This window comes from Zalophus californianus, chromosome 9, assembly GCF_009762305.2.
Source record: "Zalophus californianus isolate mZalCal1 chromosome 9, mZalCal1.pri.v2, whole genome shotgun sequence".
Lineage (NCBI taxonomy): Eukaryota > Metazoa > Chordata > Mammalia > Carnivora > Otariidae > Zalophus > Zalophus californianus.
The window spans coordinates 58,999,666-59,022,478 of NC_045603.1; the positions used below are offsets into that span (position 1 = coordinate 58,999,666).

The following is a 22,813-nucleotide window of genomic DNA, read 5'->3' on the forward strand; positions in this document are numbered from 1 at the left end:
CTATTTGTATATCTTTTACAAGCCCTTTGCCTATATTCTGTTGAGTGTTTGGTCCTTTCTATTGTTAAGTTGTAGGAGTTATTTTATGTAAATTTAACCATAGAAGTGCAACACTTGTACCAAGAAAATAACACAACTTAAAAAAAATTAAAGAAGTCCTAAATAAATAAAAGAACATCCCATGTTATTGGATGGTAGACTTGACATTGTTAATTAAGATGGTTAATAATTTCCAACCTGACCCACGGATTCAATGTAATCCTTATTAAATTTTCAACTGCTCTTTTTGCATCAATGAGCCATCTAATCCTAAAATTCATATGGAATTTCAAGGGACCCTGATAGCCAAAACAACATTGAAAAAGAGGAACAAAACTGAAAGAGTCATACTTTCCAATTTCAAAAAAATTAATATAAAGGAACAGTGATCAGGACAATGGGATACTGCCATAGCAACTGAGCAATACCTCAAAGGAATAGGCCTGAGAGTCTATAATAGACCTGTACATTTATGGTCAATTGGTTTTTAACAAGAGTGTTATTTAATGGGGAAATAATAGCCTTTTCAACAAATCATGTTGTGATAACTATTTTCATGCAAATGGTGATTTTAATCTTTACCTCAAACCATACACACATTAACTCAATAGAAACAAAGACCTAAATGTAAGATATAAAACTATAAATTACTTAGAATAAATGGTAAGTATACATCCTTGCAACTTTGGATTAAGCAATTTTTTTTTTTTACATAAGCCACCAAAACCACAGGCAACCAAATAAAAAATTTAAAAAAAGCTGACTTCATCAAAATTAAAAATTCTGTGACCAAAGGGCACTATCAGGAAATTGAAAAGACAATGCAAAGAATGAAAAAAAACTCACAAACCAAATCTAATAATGGGTTAGTAGTTTTTAAACAGCTTATTGGAAAGTTTTGAGGATCTTGAATGTAGTAACATGACTTGTTCCCTTGTCATTGCCTTAGAAAAGAAGATGGTTAGAAGTGCTGGCTTACAATAGTAAAATAAATCAGAACACAAACCTGAACTTAAATTGTTTTCTTCTCAGGGGCACATGGATAGGAGTTACATTAAATACCTTAATGATTTCTTCACTCATATTTCTCTGATGACAATTTATGTCTAATATCGAACTTTATATATTTCAGGGATTCCTTTGTAGGTCCTTTTTTTTTTTAGGATACCAGTAACTCTCATCTTTAAAAGCATTAAATATATAACGGAGTATATGCAGGAGTGGGCAGAAGGAAGTCCAAGGAAGATGGAACTCAATTTTAAAATCTTTTTTCATTTATCCCATGTAACCAAATGTTCAATCATTCCTCTTTGTTTTCCTAAATAACTCTGGAACCATTTCCTGGAGCTTCAGATTCATTGACACTATTGCGTTTCAACTCTCAAACAACTCATTTAGTTTAAAATATTAGCCATCTAACTTGCCTTCCTGATTCCAAAACCCAAATACCCAACCACAATACATTTAACATAACAATCTTTATAATGTAAAACTCTGCTCACATAGGGTTTTATATTTAAAAAAAGAAAACTCTCATAGGAACCATCTACCCCAGAATTGCCTATAGTCCACGTCTCTGTATTGTACTCCAGGTAAACTGAAAAGACATTTTAGGGATGAGAATATTGGCTTTGGTTTGAATTAAATTAACCAGGTGTCTGATTCTTATTCACTCCAAATTTTCAGGTCTATAGACTGAGTAGGTAGAGTTCTGCTACATTTTAGAACATATGAGCTTTTTATGAATTGAAGCTGGTCTTTTTTCCTTGCCTTGTTGAAAACATTTGAGTGACATTTGAAGAAATTTCTAGAGTCCCAGTAGTGCATGTTGTTATATTGATGTCTGTATAATGCTATAAAATTCTTATGATGAATATCTATTTAAAATCTTTTTTTTAGGAGGTCAGTACCATGTTTTGTAGAGGAAAAGAAATTTCACATTTGTGTTGATAACCTAAGAGACTGCTCATACTGTAGAGCTGAAAGGAATAATGATCATAAAGAGAAGTAGGAAGGAAAAGATGCATTGTGCTGAAAATTAAAATGTTGTGAGGTAAAAAAAATATTATGAGGTGACCTAATTGAAAGAGATTAGGTAACTTATAAAATGAGTCAAATTTTTTAATTACTTTTCTCTCTAAGATTTTAAAATTAAATTTCCTCTTCATTTTTTGAAAAAAGAGAAAATCTTTTGGAGTGTGTCCTTGAAAGCTTGTTTCACTTGCTGGTTTCTGAGAGTGTAAATGAAAGGGTTTAATAAAGGGGCAACTGAGGTATATATAACACTTACACCTTTGGATAAAGTCACCCTTTCCTGTGCTGTTGGCTTTATGTAATTGAAGACACAGCTACCATAAGTAAGGGAGACTACAATCATATGAGAAGAACAAGTAGAAAAAGCTTTGTTCTTTTCTGAGCAGAGGGGATCTTTAGAACGGTCTTGATAATGTATGTGTAAGAAAGAATCAGTAACAGCAACGTGACCATGAGATTTACAAGAGATAAGACAAACGAAATCAATTCCAGTAAATGAGTGTCAGTGCAGGAAAGCTGCAGCACAGGAGAAGTGTCACACATGAAATGATCAATTACTCTGGAAACACAGAAATCCAGTGTCAGTCCCGAGGCCAATGGTGGAAACAAAAGCAGAAAGCCAACTGTCCATGAACTGAATAGAAGCTGGTAACACACTTTGTTGTTCATAATGATGGAGTATCGTAGGGGTTTGCAGATTGCTACATAACGGTCAAAAGAGATGGCGGCCAGTAGGTAAAATTCTGTAATTCCTAATAAGAGGGAAAAGAATAACTGAGATGCACAACTATTGTAGGAAATTACTTTGTTTTTAGTCACGATGCTTATCGGGTATCTGGGAATGCAGACTGTTGTCAGTGAAGCTTCCAAGAAGGAGAAATTTCGGAGAAAAAAATACATGGGAGTCTTGAGGCTGGTATCTAGCAATGTAAGAAGGATGTTGGTTAAGTTCCCCATCACACTCAACACATAGTTTAAAAAGAGAAATATAAAAATCACAATTTGCAATTATGGGTCACCAGTCAGTCCTAGGAGAATGAACTCAATCTCTCTTGACTGATTCCTCATTTCAGACTTGAGTACTATTACGTAGACATAGGAAAACAACTCCAGAAGTGGAAATAAGAGGAATTTTTAAAAGAGCTACAGAGAGGAAAAAGAAAATACAAAAATAACATAGTCAGAAATGTAAAAAGGTTAAAAGTTGATCCAATTTAACAAGGCAGATGATTCTTAAAATTATAGCATAGATCAACATAGGCAGCCGGCAATTGATGGTTCCATTTAAGCAACAGTTATGATAAAAACACTACTAAATTTTTTCTTTTTCTCTATTTGAACTTGAAAGATAATTTAAATTTTGGCTGATCATTTCCAAATGAGCTGAATTCTGTTTCAGTGTTCTAAATGGCAGAACATAAGCTTGACTTAAATGCATTTTTTATATTTATATTAAAAAATTATTGAAAAAGTTCTTGTGACATCTAGAAAATTAATACCAATGTCAACTTTTAATGTTTATTCAAAAATTCTTAGCTCATTAAAACACAGATGTGTGAAATATAAAAATAATGGCAGTTACATATTTTCTCTACAATTGAAATATTCTGATATATACCATTATTTTGTCCCAATGCAGTACTTTCCCATTATTTCTTTATCTTATTTCACTTAATTATTATTTTTCTTTGGTTCTAATATATCAGTCTTCTCCTATCAGTTGCATTTTAATCATGAAGTTTTGACCATCCTACATAAAAACAGGGAGATATATGGCAGTTAAAAATCAGTGGATATTACTTGACTTTTACTTGTGGGAATGCTTTCATTTATGATCTAGATATTGCAAATTATAAGTGATTTACCATATCTAGAATACATTGATATAATTTTCCCCCTATGGGAATATGGTGGAAACAGGGGTAAAAATAAATGATGAATATTCTCCCTCTTACAACATTATAAAAAATTCCAAAAATTTAAGAGGAAAGTTAATTCCAAAGCTTTTCTGCAGAAGGATTCTAAAAACAGATATGCATCTGTTAATAACTTTCACTTCCACTGACACTCATTAAAATGATGGGACCCAGATATTACAAATAATTAGAATCCTCTTTTAGGCCAGGTAAGATTCATTTTCTGTCTTCTTTTCTTATATATAAAATGAAGGTAAATGTCTCCATAAAAATTCTAAATGAAAATGTAATGCTTTAAATGAAAAGACATTTTGGAAAGCCCTCATATGAAAGGAACCCAAATTTTGTAAGAAAGAATTCTTGCTTCAAATTGTGCACTAACAAAAGGCACAGTTTTATCATTTTGCTCATAAGAGACACAGGGGATTAATTAAAAAAAAAAGAAGAAGAAAAGAAAAAGAAATGCCCCTTGGAGATTTGTGTCAGGAATATCAGTTATATATAAAATAAAGCAACAACCACCAAAACAAACAAAAAAGAAAGGAAATAAAAACTACTGTGAATTGCTTTAAGCACAAAACTGAATTTCTTTAACTACAAAACAAAACAGATATTCTCCCAAAAGAGACCTAAAAAATAATTTAAACCCTATACTTAATGCCAACAAGAATTTCAGATATTCCATTGCCTTGGGACAGTATGAACATTTCTACATATTAGGATGATTTATCCCAAAAGGAAACCTCTCTTGCTTCCTCAATCAGTGTTAGGATTTCATTAACTTGTGACCTATGCCCCAAATTGGAGGTGTAGGGCAGTACTTAAATATTTTGCTATTTTTTAAATTTTGAAACAATATAAAATATAAAGAAAAAAACAGCAAATACACCATGAAGACCTTATATTTCTGCACCATTTGATGCTCCATCTGCTATTCAATATAGTAGTATGTGTTTATAACAAAAAAGAATATTCTACTAGATAAGCATGATATAACCATTATTATCAGGACATTAATAATGATACATTATTAACATGTACTTCTCTAATTCTATTTAAGTTTCACCAGTGACTAAAAATTTTCCTTATAGAAAATAATACAATTTAGAATTACATGTTAATTACCATATGTTTTAGTCTTCTTTAATTTGGAAAATTCCCTAGTCTTCCCTTAACTTTCAAGAATGCCACTTGAAAATTCTTTTTTTCTTTTTCTTTTTTCTTCTTCTTTAAATTGACACTAAGTACATTTAAAAAATTTTAAATCCAATATAGTCTACATACAGTGATATATTAGTTTCAGGAGTACAATATAGTGATTCATCAATTCTATACATTACACAGTGCTCTTCAAGATAAGTGCGATCTTAATCTCCTTCACCTATTTCACCCACCCCATCACTAACTTTGTTCTTGATAGTTAAGAGTCATTTTTTTGGTATGTCTCTTTTTTTTTCTTTGTTCACTGGTTTTGTTGCTTAAATTCCACATGTGAGTGAAATCAGATGTTATTTGTCCTCCTCTGACTGATTATTTTGCTTAGCATATACATTCTAGATCCATCCATGTTGATTCAAATGGCTAGATTACATTCTTTTTTATGGCTAAGTAATACTTCGTCATATTTCACTTTATATATATGTATATACATATACATATATACACATATACATATATATTTATATATATATATACACACACACACACATATACATATACATCTTCTTTATCCATTCATCTAATCATGTACACTTGGGCTGCTTCTACATTTTGGCCATTGTAAATAGTGCTGCAAAAGCATAGGGGTGTGCATATCTTTTCATATTACTGTTTTCATATTCTTTGGGTAAATGCCCAGTAGTGGAATTAATGGATCTTATGTAGCTCTATTGTTTAAGAAACCTCCATACTGCCTTCAACAGTGGCTGCACCAGTTTGCATTTCCACCAACAATGCACGAGGGTTCCTTTTTCTCCACATCCACGCCAACACTTAATTGATTCTTTAGTTCTTGATTTCAGCCATTCTGACAGGTGTGAGATGATATCTTATTGTAGTTTTGATTTGCATTTGCTTAATGATGAGTGATGTTGAACATCTCTTCATGTGTCTGATGCCATGTGAATATCTTCTTTGGAGAAAATTCTGCTCATGACTTCTGCCCATTTGTTAATTGGATTGTTCGTTTTCTTTTGTGTTGAGTTGTATAAGTTCTCTGTATACTTTGAATACTAACCCTTTATCAGGTACGTCATTTTCAAATATCTTCTCCCCTTTGGTAGATTGTCTTTTAATTTTGTTGATTGTTTCCTTCTCTGGGCAGAAGCTTTTTATTTTGATGAAGTCCCAATAGTTTATTTTTGCTTTTGCTTCTGTGCCTCAGGAAACATCTCAGGAAAAATGTTGCCATAGCCAATGTCAGATAAATTACTGCCTGTGCTCTCTTCCAGAATTTTTATGGTTTCAGGTGTCACATTTACGTCTTTAATCCTTTCTTTTGTTTGGTGTAAGAAAACCCATTATTTTTTGTTTGGTGTAAGAAAGTGGTCCACTTTCATTCCTTTGCATGTAGCTTTCCAGTTTTGACAGTATGAAAACTGAAACAGGAAGAAATAGAAAATTTAGTGGCATTTGTTTACTATAGTTTTGCAAATTCTAAATAGATTGTGTGAAATTAGACAAATGTATGACTATGAAAAAACGGGGAAGTTGTTGTCACAAGATTAGAGGGAATTCCTTTTCAGGTGTATCTGTAGCCCAATGAATCAGATGTAAAACAAGACAAAAAAAAAAAAGTCTCACCAAGCCAAAAGAATATAGTTTATATACAAGGATATATATAAGGATATAGTTTGTTTCCTTTTAATAAAAGAAATCAATATTAGAGTTTATCTGCAAAATTTGAATACTTACATTACAATATATTGTGTTCAAAAGTATTAGACAATGGTTATTTAAAACCTGATACCTGGGGGAGCAAGATGACGGAGGAGTAGGAGACCTGGATTTCGTCTGGTCTCAGGAATTCAGCTGAATAGGGATCAAACCATTCTGAACACCTACAAACTCAACAGGAGATCGAAGATAGGAAGAGTAACAACACTCTGAACAGAAAAACGACCACTTTCTGGAAGGTAGGACATGCGGAGGAGTGAATCTGAGGCGATATTCGGGAGGATAGACGGCGGGGAGGGGGCCTCCGTCGGCCGCTTCTGGCAAGTGATAGAGCCGTGGAGCACAAAATCGGAACTTTTAGAAGTCGGCTCTGCTGAGGGACGTCGCTCCAGTGCCTAAGCGGGGAGTGGAACCCTCGCGGGACAGTGTGGTCTCAGAACCCTCGGGGTCACAGAAAGACCGGGGGTGCCTGAGTGCAGCAGAGCTCCAGGGTAGCAGAGCGGGGAAGCCGGCTGCAGAGACAGAGCCGAGGCGTGGGCTCTCAGCTCGGGGTTGCCATAAACTGTGATCCGCGGACCAGTCAGGCCACGGCTCCTCTAGCAGGGACCCAACAAGCAGCAGAGCCGGGGAGACTCCCCTTCCTCCCCTGGGAGGAGTGGCACGGAAGCGCACCGCAGGGATCTGCTGGGTTTGGAGACTCCACACGGGGTTGGGTGCCAGAGATAGAAACGCTAGGTCACAGGCCGGGTGAGCACGGAGTGCGGCCGGAGACCGGGGACACAGGACTGACTGCTTTTCTCTGGGGGTGCACTGAGGAGCAGGGCCCTGAGTTCTCAGCTCCTCCGGGCGGAGATTGGGAGGCCACCATTTTCACCCTGGTCCTCCAAAGCCCTACCGAGAGCTTGCAGGGAACAAAAGCTCCTGAGAGCAAACCCAAGCAGCTTGCTCAGCCCGGACTCACAGGGGCGTGGCAATTCCACCTCCGCAAAGACATTTGGGAACCACAGCAACAAGCCCCTCCCCCAGAAGATCAGCATGAACAGCCAGCAAACCAAGACCAAGTTTACTGATCAAGGAGAATGGGAGAATTCCAGCGCTAGGGGAATACTGCACATAGAATTCATGGCTTTTCTTACCATAATTCATTAGTTTTTCAAAGTTAATTTTTTTAACTTTTTTTTTTGAATTTTTCTTTTTCCCTTTTTCAAACATCTTATCAATCCATTTTTTAAAAAGAACGGTTTTTATTTTTCATTTTTAGAGTCATATTTTTATCCCTTCATAGTAGTTACCCTTATTTTTGGCATAAGTTGTTCTCTCTCTAAAATTTTGAGATACAATTTCTTCTAACAGATCAAAATATACCCTAAATCACTAGTGTATGGCTTTGTTCTAGTCTCCTCCCTGATCACATTCTCTCCCTTTTTTTTCTTTTTTCTTTTTCTTTTTAAATCTTCTTCTTTCTTTTTAAAAACAACTTCTTATCTTACCAATTCCTTTTATAAAATCTTTTATAATTTTCATCTTTACAATCATCTGCCATCCCTTCATTGTATCAACCCTGATTTTGTACCTCATATAAGTCTTTCTTCCTTTAAATTATTAGAAGGCACTTTCTTCTAACAGACCAAAATATGCCCAAAAGCTAGTGTGTGGCACTGATCTATGCACTAGCCTGATCATATTTGATCATATTCTGTTTTTTTTGTTTTGTTCTGTTTTTGTTTGTTTTTATCTTTTTCTTTCCCCCTTTTTTTTTCTCTTCTTCCTTTCCCTTTCTTGTCCCCTGGTTTCAGGTCTTTTCTGATTTGTATAGAGTATATTTGCTGGAGACATTGTTAACCTGTTAGCATTCTGTTCTCTCATTCATCTGTTCTCCTCTGGACAAAATGACAAGAGGAAAAAAAAAACCTCAGCAAAAAGAACAAGAGGTAGTACCGTCTGCCAGGGACCTACTCAATACTGACATTACTATGACGTCAGACCTAGATTTCAGAATCATGACTTTAAAGATACTAGCTGGGCTTGAAAAAAGTGTGGAAGTTATTAGAGAAACCGTTTCTGGAGAAATAAAAGAACTAAAATCGAACCAAGTCGAAATCAAAAAGGCTATTAATGAGGTGCAATCAAAATGGGGACACTAACTGCTAGGATAAATGAGACAGAGGAAGAATCAGCGGTATAGAAGACCAAATGATGGAAAATAAAGAGGCTGAGAAAAAGAGAGAGAAACAATTACAGGATCAAGAAGGCAGAATTCGAGGGATAAGCGATACGATAAGATGAAACAACATTAGAATAATTGGGATCCCAGAAGAAGAAGAAAGAGAGAGAGCGGTAGAAGGTATATTGGAGCAAATAATAGCAGAGAACTTCCCTAATGTGGGGAAGGAAACAGGCATCAAAATCCAGGAGGCACAGAGAAGCCCTCTCAAAATCAATAAAAATAGATCAATACCCCAACATCTAATAGTAAAACTTACGAGTCTCAGAGACAAAGAGAAAATCCTGAAAGCAGCTCGGGAGAAGAGATATGTAACCTACAATGGTAGAAACATTAGATTGGCAACAGACCTATCCACAGAGACCTGGCAGGCCAGAAAGGACTGGCATGATATCTTCAGAGCACTAAACGAGAAAAATATGCAGCCAAGAATACTATATCCAGCTAGGCTATCATTGAAAATAGAGGGAGAGATCAAAAGATTCCACGACAAACAAAACCTAAAGGAAATTGCAAACACAAAACCAGCCCTACAAGAAATATTGAAAGAGGTCCTCTAAGCAAAAAAAGAGCCTAAAAGCAGCATAGATCAGAAAGGAGCACAGAGAATATACAGTAACAGTCACCTTACAGGCAATACAATGGCACTAAATTCATACCTTTCAACAGTTATCCTGAATGTAAATGGGCTCAATGCCCCAATCAAAAGACACAGGCTATCAGATGGGATTAAAAAACAAGACCCATCAATATGCTGTCTGCAAGAGACTAATTTTAGACCCAAAGACACCCCTACACTGAAAGTGAGGGGATGGAAAACCATTTACCATGCTAATGGACACCAAAAGAAAGCTGGGGTGGCAATCCTTATGTCAGACAAATTAGAATTTAAGACAAAGACTGTAATAAGAGATGAAGAAGGACACTCTATCCTACTTAAAGGGTCTATCCAACAAGAAGATCTAACAATTGTAAATATCTATGCCCCTAACGTGGGAGCAGCCAATTATATAAGGCAATTAATAACAAAAGCAAAGAAACACATTGACAACAATACAGTAATAGTGGGGGACTTTAACACCCCCCTGACCGAAATGGACAGATCATCTAAGCAAAAGATCAACAAGGAAATAAAGACTTTAAATGACACACTGGACCAAATGGACTTCACAGACATATTCAGAACATTCCATCCCAAAGCAACGGAATACACATTCTTCTCTAGTGCCCATGGAACATTCTCCAGAATAGATCACATCCTAGGTCACAAATCAGGTCTCAACCGGTACCAAAAGATTGGGATCATTCCCTGCATATTTTCAGACCACAATGCTTTGAAACTAGAACTCAAACACAAGAGGAAAGTCAGAAAGAACTCAAATACATGGAGGCTAAAGAGCAACCTACTAAAGAAGGAATGGGTCAACCAGGAAATTAAAGAAGAATTTAAAGAATTCATGGAAACCAATGAAAATGAAAACGCAACTGTTCAAAATCTTTGGGATACAGCAAAGGCAGTCCTGAGAGGAAAGTATATAGCAATACAAGCCTTTCTCAAGAAACAAGAAAGGTCTCAAATACACAATCTAACCCTACACCTAAAGGAGCTGGAGAAAGAACAGCAAATAAAGCCTAAACCCAGCAGGAGAAGAGAAATAATAAAGATCAGAGCAGAAATCAGTGAACTAGAAACCAAAAGAACAGTAGAACCGATCAACGAAACTAGGAGCTGGTTCTTTGAAAGAATTAACAAGATTGATAAACCCCTGGCCAGACTTATCAAAAAGAAAAGAGAAATGACCCAAATCAACAAAATCATGAATGAAAGAGGAGAGATCACAACCAACACCAAAGAAATACAAACAATTATAAGAACATATTATGAGCAACTCTATGCCAGCAAATTAGATAACCTGGAAGAAATGGGTGCATTCCTAGAGATGTATCAACTACCAAAATGGAACCAGGAAGAAATAGAAAAGCTGAACAGACCTATAACCACTAAGGAAATGGAAGCAGTCATCAAAAATCTCCCAACAAACAAAAGCCCAGGGCCAGATGGCTTCACAGGGGAATTCTATCAGACATTTAAAGAAGAATTAATACCTATTCTCCTGAAACTGTTCCAAAAAATAGAAATGGAAGGAAAACTTCCAAACTCATTTTATGAGGCCACCATTACCTTGATCCCCAAAGCAGGCAAAGACCCCATGAAAAAGGAGAATTGCAGACCAATATCCTTGATGAACATGGATGCAAAAATTCTCACCAAAATACTAGCCAATAGGATCCGACAGTACATTAAAAGGATTATTCACCATGACCAAGTGGGATTTATCCCTGGGCTGCAAGGCTGGTTCAACATCCGCAAATCAATCAACGTGATACAATACATTAACAAAAGAAAGAACAAGAATCATAGGATCCTCTCAATAGATGCAGAAAAAGCATGTGACAAAGTACTGCATCCTTTCTTGATCAAAACTCTTCAGAGTATAGGGATAGAGGGTACCTACCTCAATATCATAAAAGCCATCTATGAAAAACCTACAGCGAATATCATTCTCAATGGGGAAAAGCTGAGAGCTTTTCCCCTAAGGTCAGGAACGCGCCAGGGATGTCCACTCTCACCATTGCTATTCAACATAGTATTAGAAGTCCTAGCCACAGCAATCAGACAACAAAAAGAAATCAAAGGCATCCAAATCGGCAAAGAGGAAGTCAAACTCTCACTCTTTGCAGATGAGACGATACTGTATGTGGAAAACCCACAAGACTCCACCCCAAAACTGCTAGAACTCATACAGGAATTCAGTCAAGTGGCAGGATATAAAATCAATGCACAGAAATCAGTGGCATTCCTATACACCAACAACAAGACAGAAGAGAGACAAATCAAGGAGTCAATCCCATTTACAATTGCACCCAAAACCATAAGATACCTAGGAATAAATTTAACCAAAGAGGCAAGGATCTGTACTCAGAAAACTATAAAATACTCATGAAAGAAATTGAAGAAGACACAAAGAAATGGAAAAACGTTCCATGCTCATGGATTGGAAGAACAAACATTGTGAAGATGTCAATGCTACCTAGAGCAATCTACACATTCAATGCAATCCCCATCAAAATACCATCCACCTTTTTCAAAGAAATGGAACAAATAATCCGAAAATTTGTATGAAACCAGAAGAGACCCCGAATCGCCAGAGGAATGTTGGAAAAGAAAAGCAAAGCTGGTGGCATCACAATTCCGGACTTCCAGCTCTATTACAAAGCTATCATCATCAAGACAGTATGGTACTGGCACAAAAACAGACATGTAGATCAATGGAACAGAATAGAGAGCCCAGAAATGGACCCTCAACTCTATGGTCAACTCATCTTCGACAAAGCAGGAAAGAATGTCCAATGGAAAAAAGACAGTTTCTTCAACAAATGGTGTTGGGAAAATTGGACAGCCACATGCACAAGAATGAAACTGGACCATTTCCTTACACCACACACAAAAATAGACTCCAAATGGTTGAAAGACCTAAACGTGAGACAGGAGTCCATCCAAATCCTAAAGGAGAACACAGGCAGCAACCTCTTCCACCTCAGCCATGGCAACTTCTTCCTAGAAACATCACCAAAGGCAAGGGAAGCCAGGGCAAAAATGAACTATTGGGATTTCATCAAGATAAAAAGCTTTTGCACAGCCAAAGAAACAGTCCACAAAACCAAAAGAAAACCGTCAGAATGGGAGAAAATATTTGCAAATGACATATCAGATAAAGGGCTAGTATCCAAAATCTGTAAAGAACTTATCAAACTCAACACCCAGAGGACAAATAATCCAATCAAGAAATGGGCAAAAGAGATGAACAGACATTTTTCCAAAGAAGACATCCAAACGGCCAACAGACACATGAAAAAGTGCTGAACATCGCTCGGCATCAGGGAAATCCAAATCAAAATCGCAATGAGATACCACCTCACACCCGTCAGAATGGCTAAAATTAACAAGTCAGGGAACGACAGATGTTGGTGGTGATTTGGAGAAAGGGGAGCTCTCCTACACGGTTGGTGGGAATGCAAGCTGGTGCAACCACTCTGGAAAACAGTATGGAGGTTCCTCAAACAGTTGAAAATAGAGCTATCATACGATCCAGCAATTGCACTACTGGGTATTTACCAGTAGTAGTACTGGGTATTTACCAAAGATACAAATGTAGGGATCCGAAGGGGTACATGCATCCCAATGTTTATAGCAGCAATGTCCACAGTAGCCAAACCATGGAAAGAGCCAAGATGTCCATCGACAGATGAATGGATAAAGAAGAGGTGGCATATATACACAATGGAATATTATGCAGCCATCAAAAGGAATGAGATCTTGCCATTTGCAACGACGTGGATGGAACTGGAGGTTGTTATGCTGAGTGAAATAAGTCAACCAGAGTAAGACATGTATCATCTGACCTCACTGATATGAGGAATTCTTAATCTCAGGAAACAAACTAAAGGTTGCTGGAGTGGTGGGGGGTGGGAGAGATTGGGTGGCTGGGTGATAGACATTGGGGAGGGTATGTGCTATGGTGAGCACTGTGAATTGTACAAGACTGATGAATCACGGATCTGTACTTCTGAAACAAATAATGCAATATATGTTAAGAAAAAAAAAGAAGAAGATAGCAGGAGGGGAAGAATGAAGGGGGAGTAAGTCAGAGGGGGAGACGAACCATTAGAGACGATGGACTCTGATAAACAAACTGAGGGTTGTCGAGGGGAGGGGGGTGGGGGGATGGGTTAGCCTGGTGATGGGTATTAAAGAGGGCACATTCTGAGTGGAGCACTGGGTGTTATGCACAAACAATGAATCATGGAACACTACATCACAAACTAATGATGTAATATATGGTGATTAACATAACAATAAAAATTATTAAAAAATATAATCATAAAAAAACCTAATGTCTGGTACACTGATTAATGTAGGAAAAAAAAGGGACTGTATTGACTTTAAATATGAATCTGTTCCAGTCAAGTATGTTATTTACTTGGCGTTTACAAGCTTGTCATGGAAGTGAGTAGGTCCTTGAGGGCATTTTCAGAAGATGGTGAAGTGGGAAGCACCCGGAATCTGTGTCCCCACCTAGACAACATTTGCACTGTCAGAATATGTCTGATGTAATCAATTTAGAGCTCTAGAGTCTAGTGAAGGCTAGTAACTTTCAGAGGAAGGTTGGGATGAAAAATTACTGTCAATTTTAGTAATTTGGATCTAAGCACAATAGCAGCTACCCATCCCATGGCCCCCAAGTGAGGAACTGAATATGTAATTTTTAAATTAATACTTATTACTTTAAATTTAAATGCATATATCCATGTCACTAGCGGCTATCATATTGGACAGCACACATCTAAGTAATCTTATTAGTAGTCTAATACAAAGGAGGTAAGTCACATCCAAATATATTTGCTAGATTACTGAGATAGAATTTAACTACAAAGAAAGACAACTTTTGGGGGGTATATAGCTTGATGAACTCTGACAAGCATATATAGTCATGCAACCACAACTACAATCAAGATACAGAATATTTCCATTATCCTACACAGTTTTCTCATGACATTTTTGTAGTCATCACTTCTTACCATCAACCCCTAAAACCGTTGATCAGATTTCTATCCCCATAGTTCAATGTTTTTCAGAATTATAGAAATAGAATCATAGAGTATTTAGATATTGTATATGGCTTCTTTCACTTAGTGTAATATTTCTAAGACTCAATCATGTTTTTTTAATCTGACTGATTTATTGCATTGTATGTACATGCCATAATTTGTTAAAGTATTTACCAGATGATGGACACTGGATCATCTCTAGGTTTGGGCATTAACATAAAATGTATTTAATAGCTAAATTTCAGTTCACTTGAAGCATCAAAATAATTTCAGCAAACATCCAACTGAAACCTCAACTTATTAATCTGTTAAAATATTATGCTTAATTGTTACTTGTAAATAAATACACTACCAGGTGCCAGAGTGTAAAATGGTTTACAATAAAGTCTAATATTGCTTCTGTTTCTAATTGGAAGCAAGGCAGTCTTGGGTTTGTATAAACCAGCTTGGGATTTTTCAGTGTTGCTCCAGGACGGTGAACTGCTGACAATCTTTTTAAATATTTCACCCATTATTCTAAATCATTTGTGAACTCCTCTGAGATACTTTCACTTCTGCTTTTGTTTATGGTAGATTACAATGGTGTCTTTTATAGCCAGTAATTAGTACTTTTGGAACTTTGATACCCAAAGAAGGGTTTTTTCCTCCTTGTTTTATTTCAGTAGAACCCTTGAATCTGTAGTAAGTAAAAAGTGATAGAACTGCAGCATTTCATAAATGGACGAGAACAATATGGAATCTCTCTTGGAACAGTTGCTTATCTTTCATCAGATGATGCCCCAAATTTTTTCAGTGGCCTCATCTTATTTTATTTTAAAGTATAACTACCTATTTTGAGGTTTTGAATGACAGCAACTGTAACAACAAACTTTCACAAAACGCAGCTTATCTGGAATAGAAGATAGATGTCCATTAAAATTATTAATACCTGAGTTCTGAGCTTCAAAGTTAGTATGAATTTGAGGGATGTGGAAATTCTTTACAGAAGCACCTTATGTACATGGTCTCTCCCACAAAAATCATTAATAGTAAATATCCAGATTAGATAATAAATATGATGATAAGAGAGTAAAATCATGATTAATTATGTTAACATACATCTCTGCCATGCACACATAAGGGGACACTAGATACAATAGATCCAGGAAGGTAAGGCAACTATAATTTTAACTTGACTTCAAAATCAGAAATTAAGTCAAATGCACAAGTCCATTTCAGGGAGTTGAATTTGACTGCTAAATTTTATGGTTTACATTTTTTTTTAATGGTATACAGTCATATAATGGTTGTGCATTAACAGATGTTTCAATCTATTTTATTCATATATAGTTGCATCTCACTTTCATTTTCTCCAATTCTCTTCATGAATTAAGTATTGTCCTGGGTAAAGTGATGTGGAAAAAATATTGAGCAACTGTTTACTAAAATCTGAAATAACATAGTTCTAGAACAGTCTATTAGAGCCACGTGGTAACAAAAATTGTATGACTAACTCCTGGACCATACCTTTTCAAGTCAGAAATAGAGAAAAGATGGGAGTTATCACAAGGACATAAACATATATTTTTATATAAAATTTGTGGCACATAGTAGCTGAAGATTGCAAGTCTTCCACTGCCATTAAAAATATTAAAGCTATTCCCTAAAATCTGTTTCAGAAAATCACATTAAGCATAAGACAGTTTTATCTTTGTTCTAAAAAGAAAAAATAATATATAAGCAGCAATATTAATAAGACAAATGCAAAAGAATAAAAGTAACAAAGAGTGCTTTAGCAAACCATTTCCTTTAAAAGTCTGTAGGTAGTGCATATAATGAAATAGACTAGCATGTTTCACATAAAAGGGAATAGTATAACATAGAAATAAGTAGAATTCTTAGAAAGGACAGGTAGAAATATAAATTTGGGGAGGAAAAATTTTACTCTACTATTCAATATTCTTTTGGTTGGTTTAACAATTAAATTGACATGAGACCGATTAACAGGAGAAAATCAAATTAATTGCATACGTATGAAGGGGGGACTCCATAAGAATATGAGAATTATAGGCAGTCAGGCAATTGAGGCTTAAATGCCATTCTGAGCGAAGAAGAAGGATTTGGGGGGGTGCTTCAAGGAGAAGGAAGAGAATTCAAAGGAAAATGAAAAAGAGTAAAATGTTTGGGAAAAAAATGTTTGCTGGGATACACAGAAACAATGGGACATACAGAAGAATTTTAAGAAACAGACTTTGCTGAGTTCCTCCCTCTCGATCACACCTACTTCATGTTACACTGTGGTTGTCTATGGTGGTAGCTCCCTTTATGGAGCAGGCCCTCTATCCAAATTCTTTAGACATTTGAGGAGAAGGTAAAAAGAAAAACATTCTGATTCTTCCATTTCTTAAAAATAATCGGTTTAAATTAATCATCATGCCAAAGAGACACATTGTGGGGTGGCAGATTTCACTTCCCTGCAATAATTTCTGGAGTATTCAACAATTCTACAAAGAATATGGGGAAAGTAAAAAAAAAAAAGTAGTGACCCAAATTAAGTAGGCACATGTAGGAATACACCTCAAAAAGATTAATTTAAAAAATACAGAATATTTTTTATTAAAATGTTTGTTTTTGTCATGTTTTGCTTTGTTGTATTTGTTGTATATACTAAAAAACAATTGTCCATTTGAATATAGCAAAGCCAGTGAAGAAAATTCATAATAATAATTGTGTACTCTCGGTGCAGAACAAATTTCACCTTATCTAATTAATGGAAATCAATCCTACTTAGTCACTATCACAAGAATTGTAATATAAATGTAAATCCTGGTTTTGAAAATCACCCTGATACACATTCTAACACAGAACAACAGAGTGTATTTGCACAGGTGGAATAAAAAAGATAGAAAAATACATTTAAAATAACTCGTATTCTTTTATTTAAATTATTCATGCAGAGTTGAATCCACTCAGGAGGAATGGGTAAAAAAATGCATATTAACCAAAGAAAATATTCAAGTTCCAGAGGAAAAAATTGTGAGAAATAGTATAATAAAGAGAACTAATGGATGAGAAAGAATTTAGAATTGTCATAGCATGTAATTATGTATCATCACAAATTTCAGATTGGAGAAATCATTTTCAAATAGAAAAATTAGAGAATATATACCTTTTTCTGCTTTAGGTAAATATATAAATATTTAGGTTAATATATACATTTAGTTAAAATGTGTAATTAGTATATATATTTATTGAGTTTATATGCATTTACGTTAATTTCTATATATTTAATTTATATACATTAGGCTTATTTATATGTATTTAGGTTTTATATATATTTATATATATAGGTTAATGTGTGTGTATATATATATATATAGGTTAATTTGTATTACACTACAATATATTATATTGATGTGTATGTTTAATTTTTTGTTCTCTTTTCTTATGTATATTTGTTAAGGCTCATAAAACAGAAATGAAAAACCAATCAATGGAAATAGAGTTCATTCTCCAAGGACTGACAGATGACCCACAATTGCAAATTGTGATTTTCATGTTTCTCTTTCTTAATTATGCATTGATCCTGATGGGGAACTTAATCATTATCCTCCACACCCTGCTGGATCCTCGCCTCAAGACACCAGTGTATTTCTTTCTCTGTAATTTCTCATTTTTAGAAATCATACTCACAACAGTATGTATTCCCAGATACTTGAAAACCATTGTGACTAGAGAAAAAATCACCTCATATAATAATTGTGCAGCTCAATTATTTTTTTTTTCTTTCACTGGGAGTTACAGAGGTTTACCTTCTGGCTGCTATGTCCTATGACCGCTATGTAGCCATCTGTAAATGCTTGCATTACCCAATCATTATGAACAGCAGAGTGTGCTATTGGCTTGTACTTTCCTCTTCACTAACTGGATTCCTAATCATCTTTCCCCCATTGCTTATGGGACTCAAGCTGGATTTCTGTGCTTCCAAAATAATTGATCACTTTATGTGTGAAACTTCTCCTATCCTGCAGATATCTTGCACAGATACACATGTCCTAGAATTGATGTCTTTTATCTTTGCTGTGGTGACACTTGTGGTCACATTGTTGTTAGTGATTCTCTCCTACACTTGCATCATGAAGACCATTATGAAATTCCCTTCTGCACAGCAAGGACCAAAGCTTTTTCCACCTGTACTTCCCATATGATTGTTGTCTCTGTGACTTATGGGAGCTGCATCTTTATGTATATTAAACCATCTGCCAAAGAAATGGTGACTGTATCCAAAGGCATAGCTTTGCTGTATACCTCAGTTGCCCCTTTGCTAAATCCCTTCATTTATACCCAAAGGAACCAGCAGGTGAAAGAAGTCTTTTGGGATATGTTACAAAAGTTGTGTTTTTCCTAAAAGACAACCAACAGAATGGGAGAAGATATTTGCAAATGACATATCAGATAAAGGGCTACTATCCAAAATCTATAAAGAACTGATCAAACTCAACACCCAAAGAACAACTAATCCAATCAACAAATGGGCAGAAGACATGAACAGACATTTTTCCAAAGAAGACATCCAAATGGCCAACAGACACATGAAAAGTGCTCAACATCCCTCGGCATCAGGGAAATCCAAATCAAAACCTCAGTGAGGTACCACCTCACACCAGTCAAAATGGCTAAAATTAACAAGTCAGGAAAGGACAGGTGTTGGTGGGGATGCGGAGAAAGGGGAACTCTCCTACACTGTTGGTGGGAATGCAAGCTGGTGCAGCCACTCTGGAAAACAGTATGGAGGTTCTTCAAAAAGTTGAAAATAGAGCTGCCATATGACCCAGCAATTGCACTACTGGGTATTTACCCCAAAGATACAAATGTAGATCCCTACATTTGGGATCTGAAGGGGTACATGCACCCCGTTGTTTATAGCAGCAATGTCCACAATAGCCAAACTGTGGAAAGAGCCAAGATGTCCATCAATAGAATATTATGCAACCATCAAAAGGAATGAAATCTTGCCATTTTGCAACGATGTGGATGGAACTGGAGGGTATTATGCTGAGCGAAATAAGTCAATCAGAGAAAGACATGTATCATATGATCTCACTGATATGAGGAATTCTTAATCTCAGGAAACAAACTGAGGGTTGCTGGAGGGGTGGGGGTGGGAGGGATGGGGTGGCTGGTTGATAGACATTGGGGAGGGTATGTGCTATGGTGAGCACTGTGAATTGTTCATAGTTCGCTAAATATATGCTATTTGAACTGTTTAACACTCAGTAAAAGATATTGCTTATTTTGAACAATTCAAGAATGTGGTTCAACTAGTACCTAACATAGTGTTATACAGATAAAGGTAACAAGTCTAGAGAAGTTGAAGGGACCTGTATACCAGAATTGTATTTTGGACTTACACCTGGTATTTTAGTGATGTTGAAATGTTTTGTGAAGAATCACCTTGGTAGTCTTATAAACGTAATTTACAGTTATAATTCCTGCCCCTTTCATTCCTATGTCTGGAATACAACCAATATAGCCTATGTTACCCGTTTGTTTTCTAAAATTGTTGTGAATTAAATTCAGTGTTTTTCATAGCAACATGGTGTCAAATCATTACCTGATATAAGGTTCATTTGCCAAAATCTTTCTCTGAGTTCCAGCTTGTTTTCTACCTAACAAGATTATGTTAATTAATTCTGATCTGAAGAAAAAACGCACAGACTCTTTTCCTTTGGTAGCAGTAGTGTGCATCTCCATATTCAAAGCTTCAGCAAACTTCCAGCCAGGAAAAATACATTTCCTTTGTGTAGGTATTCCACCCTTAATTTTGGTTTAGGGAAGTGATAGAACCATATCTTTTACTTATCTTACTCCTTTTGTTCATGGTAATTAGGTTAATATTTCCATCTGTTTATAAACCCTATATAAATATATCTGACCTCAATTGTTGGTGACTGTTTTTAGAATCTGATATACCAAAAAACTTCGTTTTTGGTATTTCTATAGCAATTCATGACAACAGGGAACTCTTCATTTGACTTACAAATTTGCAAGCTATTTTTTAATTTATTACTGAAAGTATGATTAGTATTACTTTCATTCAATGATTCTGAGAATCTTCTAAGACTATTAATATTTTTTCCAATGCTGTATTCTTATAATTCTATTTTCCATTTCTTCTGAAAGCTTCATAATTAGGAATTTCAACCCTTCTGAAAAGAAGATTATTGTTTAGATCATTAAAAGAGTAAACTTATTTGAACCCTTTTATTCACCTATAAGGGTCACAATATTCAAATAGTTTAAGTATTACTAAAGAGATCTTTAAGGAAGTCTGCCCAGAGTCTGTGAGGTACTAGTCCAAAGATAAACATTGGCTTAAGGAACCAGAAGAAAAAATTTCATTGCACCCAAGTCAGCATAAAACAGCTGTGCTGCACAAGTGTTGTAAGAAATGGTCTTATTGATGCAGGCAGACACTGCATCCAAAACTCATGATGTACTCTATATTGGCTAACTGAACATAATAAAAAAATTAAATAAATAAAAAATTTTAAAAATTAAAGAAAAAATTTTAAGTTTCTTGAGATTTCTTCTTTGATCCATGTTTTATTTAGAAGTGTTATTTAATCTACACATAATTTAGGATTTCTCAGTCACCCTTTTTATTGAGTTATAGTTTAATAACATGTGGTTTGAGAGCCAATATTGTATCAGTTCTATTCTTCAAAATTTTTAAAGTGTGTTTTATGGTCCAGAAGGTGATCTGTCTTGGTGAGGTTGGGAAGAAAAGGTATTTAGCTATTGTTGGTTGAAATAGTCTATAGATGTCAATTATATACAGTTGATTGATGGTGTTGTTGAGTTCAACTATGTCCTCACCAATATTATGCCGGCTAGATCTGCCCATTTTGGATAGAGCTGTTGAAGTTTTAAGTATGATGGTGGATTCATCTATTTCTCTTTTCAATTCTATTATTTTTTCTTCGCACTGTTTGATGCTTTTGTGTATGCATGTTAAGGACTATATCAATATGTTTTCTAATGTTAAATAGACAATGCATTTTAAAAATAAACCCCACTTGGTCATGGTATACTATCATTTTTATATGTTATTGGATTGAATTTTTATATATTATTTTAGAATTTCTATATCTGTACTCATAAGTAATATTTTATGAATTTACTTTTTCTTTTAATGCCTTGCCTGTGTTTTTGTGTCATGATAATGATGGCTTAAGGATGAATTGAGTATTCCCTCCTCCAGTTTTTTAGAGAATGTGTGCATAGTTGGTATTTTTAGAAATCTTTGGTATAATTCATAAGTGAAGCCATCTAAACCTAGATTTGCATGTGTGTGTGGCGGGGGGGGGACATTTCTATGAATCATTTACTTTAGCTGTTATAGGGTACTCAGTTTATAAATTTCTTCAGGCTGCTTTGGAAGTTTATGTTTTACAAGGATTTTATTCATTTCATATAATTATCTATTTTTGCCAAAAAGTGGTTCATAATATGTCATTATTCTTTCAATATCCACAGGATCTGTAGTGAAGTCATCTTATCAATGCTAACATCAGTAATTTGTGACTTCTATTTTCCTTCGTGAATCAAACTAGAGATATATCAATTTTATTTATCTTCTAATGATTTGACTTCTGTCTTCATTGGTTTTTGCTTTTGTTTTCTGTTTTCTGTCTCAGAGAATTCTTCTTTAGTGATTCAGTGGATGTAGCATAGTATTCAATACTTATTGCTGAAAAAATTAGATATCCAAATACCATCCAATGAACTTTTATTTGTGCCTCAAAGTATGTTAAGAGATGAATCTAGTTCCCATGAACTGAGTACAACTTGATACAAGTTGGTAGCACATTTTGCTGGGCATAATGGTCAAGTGATGCAGTGGGTTGCAGACCACAACAGAGTAGTCATAGGATATACAAACACAATTCTGAAGCTCCCAAAAAGATGAAGAAAAGATAATTGAGTTGTACCAACACTCTAGGAAAATGTTTATAGTCTTCAGTCATGGGAGTTATCAGCAATTTAGGAATAT

General features: G+C 35.3%; 2 protein-coding genes across 2 annotated transcripts; one reads left to right on the forward strand and one right to left on the reverse strand.

Moving 5' to 3' along the window:
- Positions 1-2,203: 2,203 nt before the first annotated feature.
- On the reverse strand, positions 2,204-3,141 carry LOC113922079 (olfactory receptor 6C6-like). The gene is given in 2 exon segments (XM_027593848.2): positions 2,204-2,451; positions 2,454-3,141. Coding segments are annotated over 2 exon segments (936 nt in total).
- Positions 3,142-18,235: 15,094 nt separating this feature from the next.
- Positions 18,236-19,165, forward strand: LOC113922358 (olfactory receptor 6C6). Its single transcript, XM_027594279.2, is given in 3 exon segments — positions 18,236-18,537; positions 18,539-18,927; positions 18,930-19,165. Coding segments are annotated over 3 exon segments (927 nt in total).
- The last annotated feature ends 3,648 nt before the right edge of the window (positions 19,166-22,813 follow it).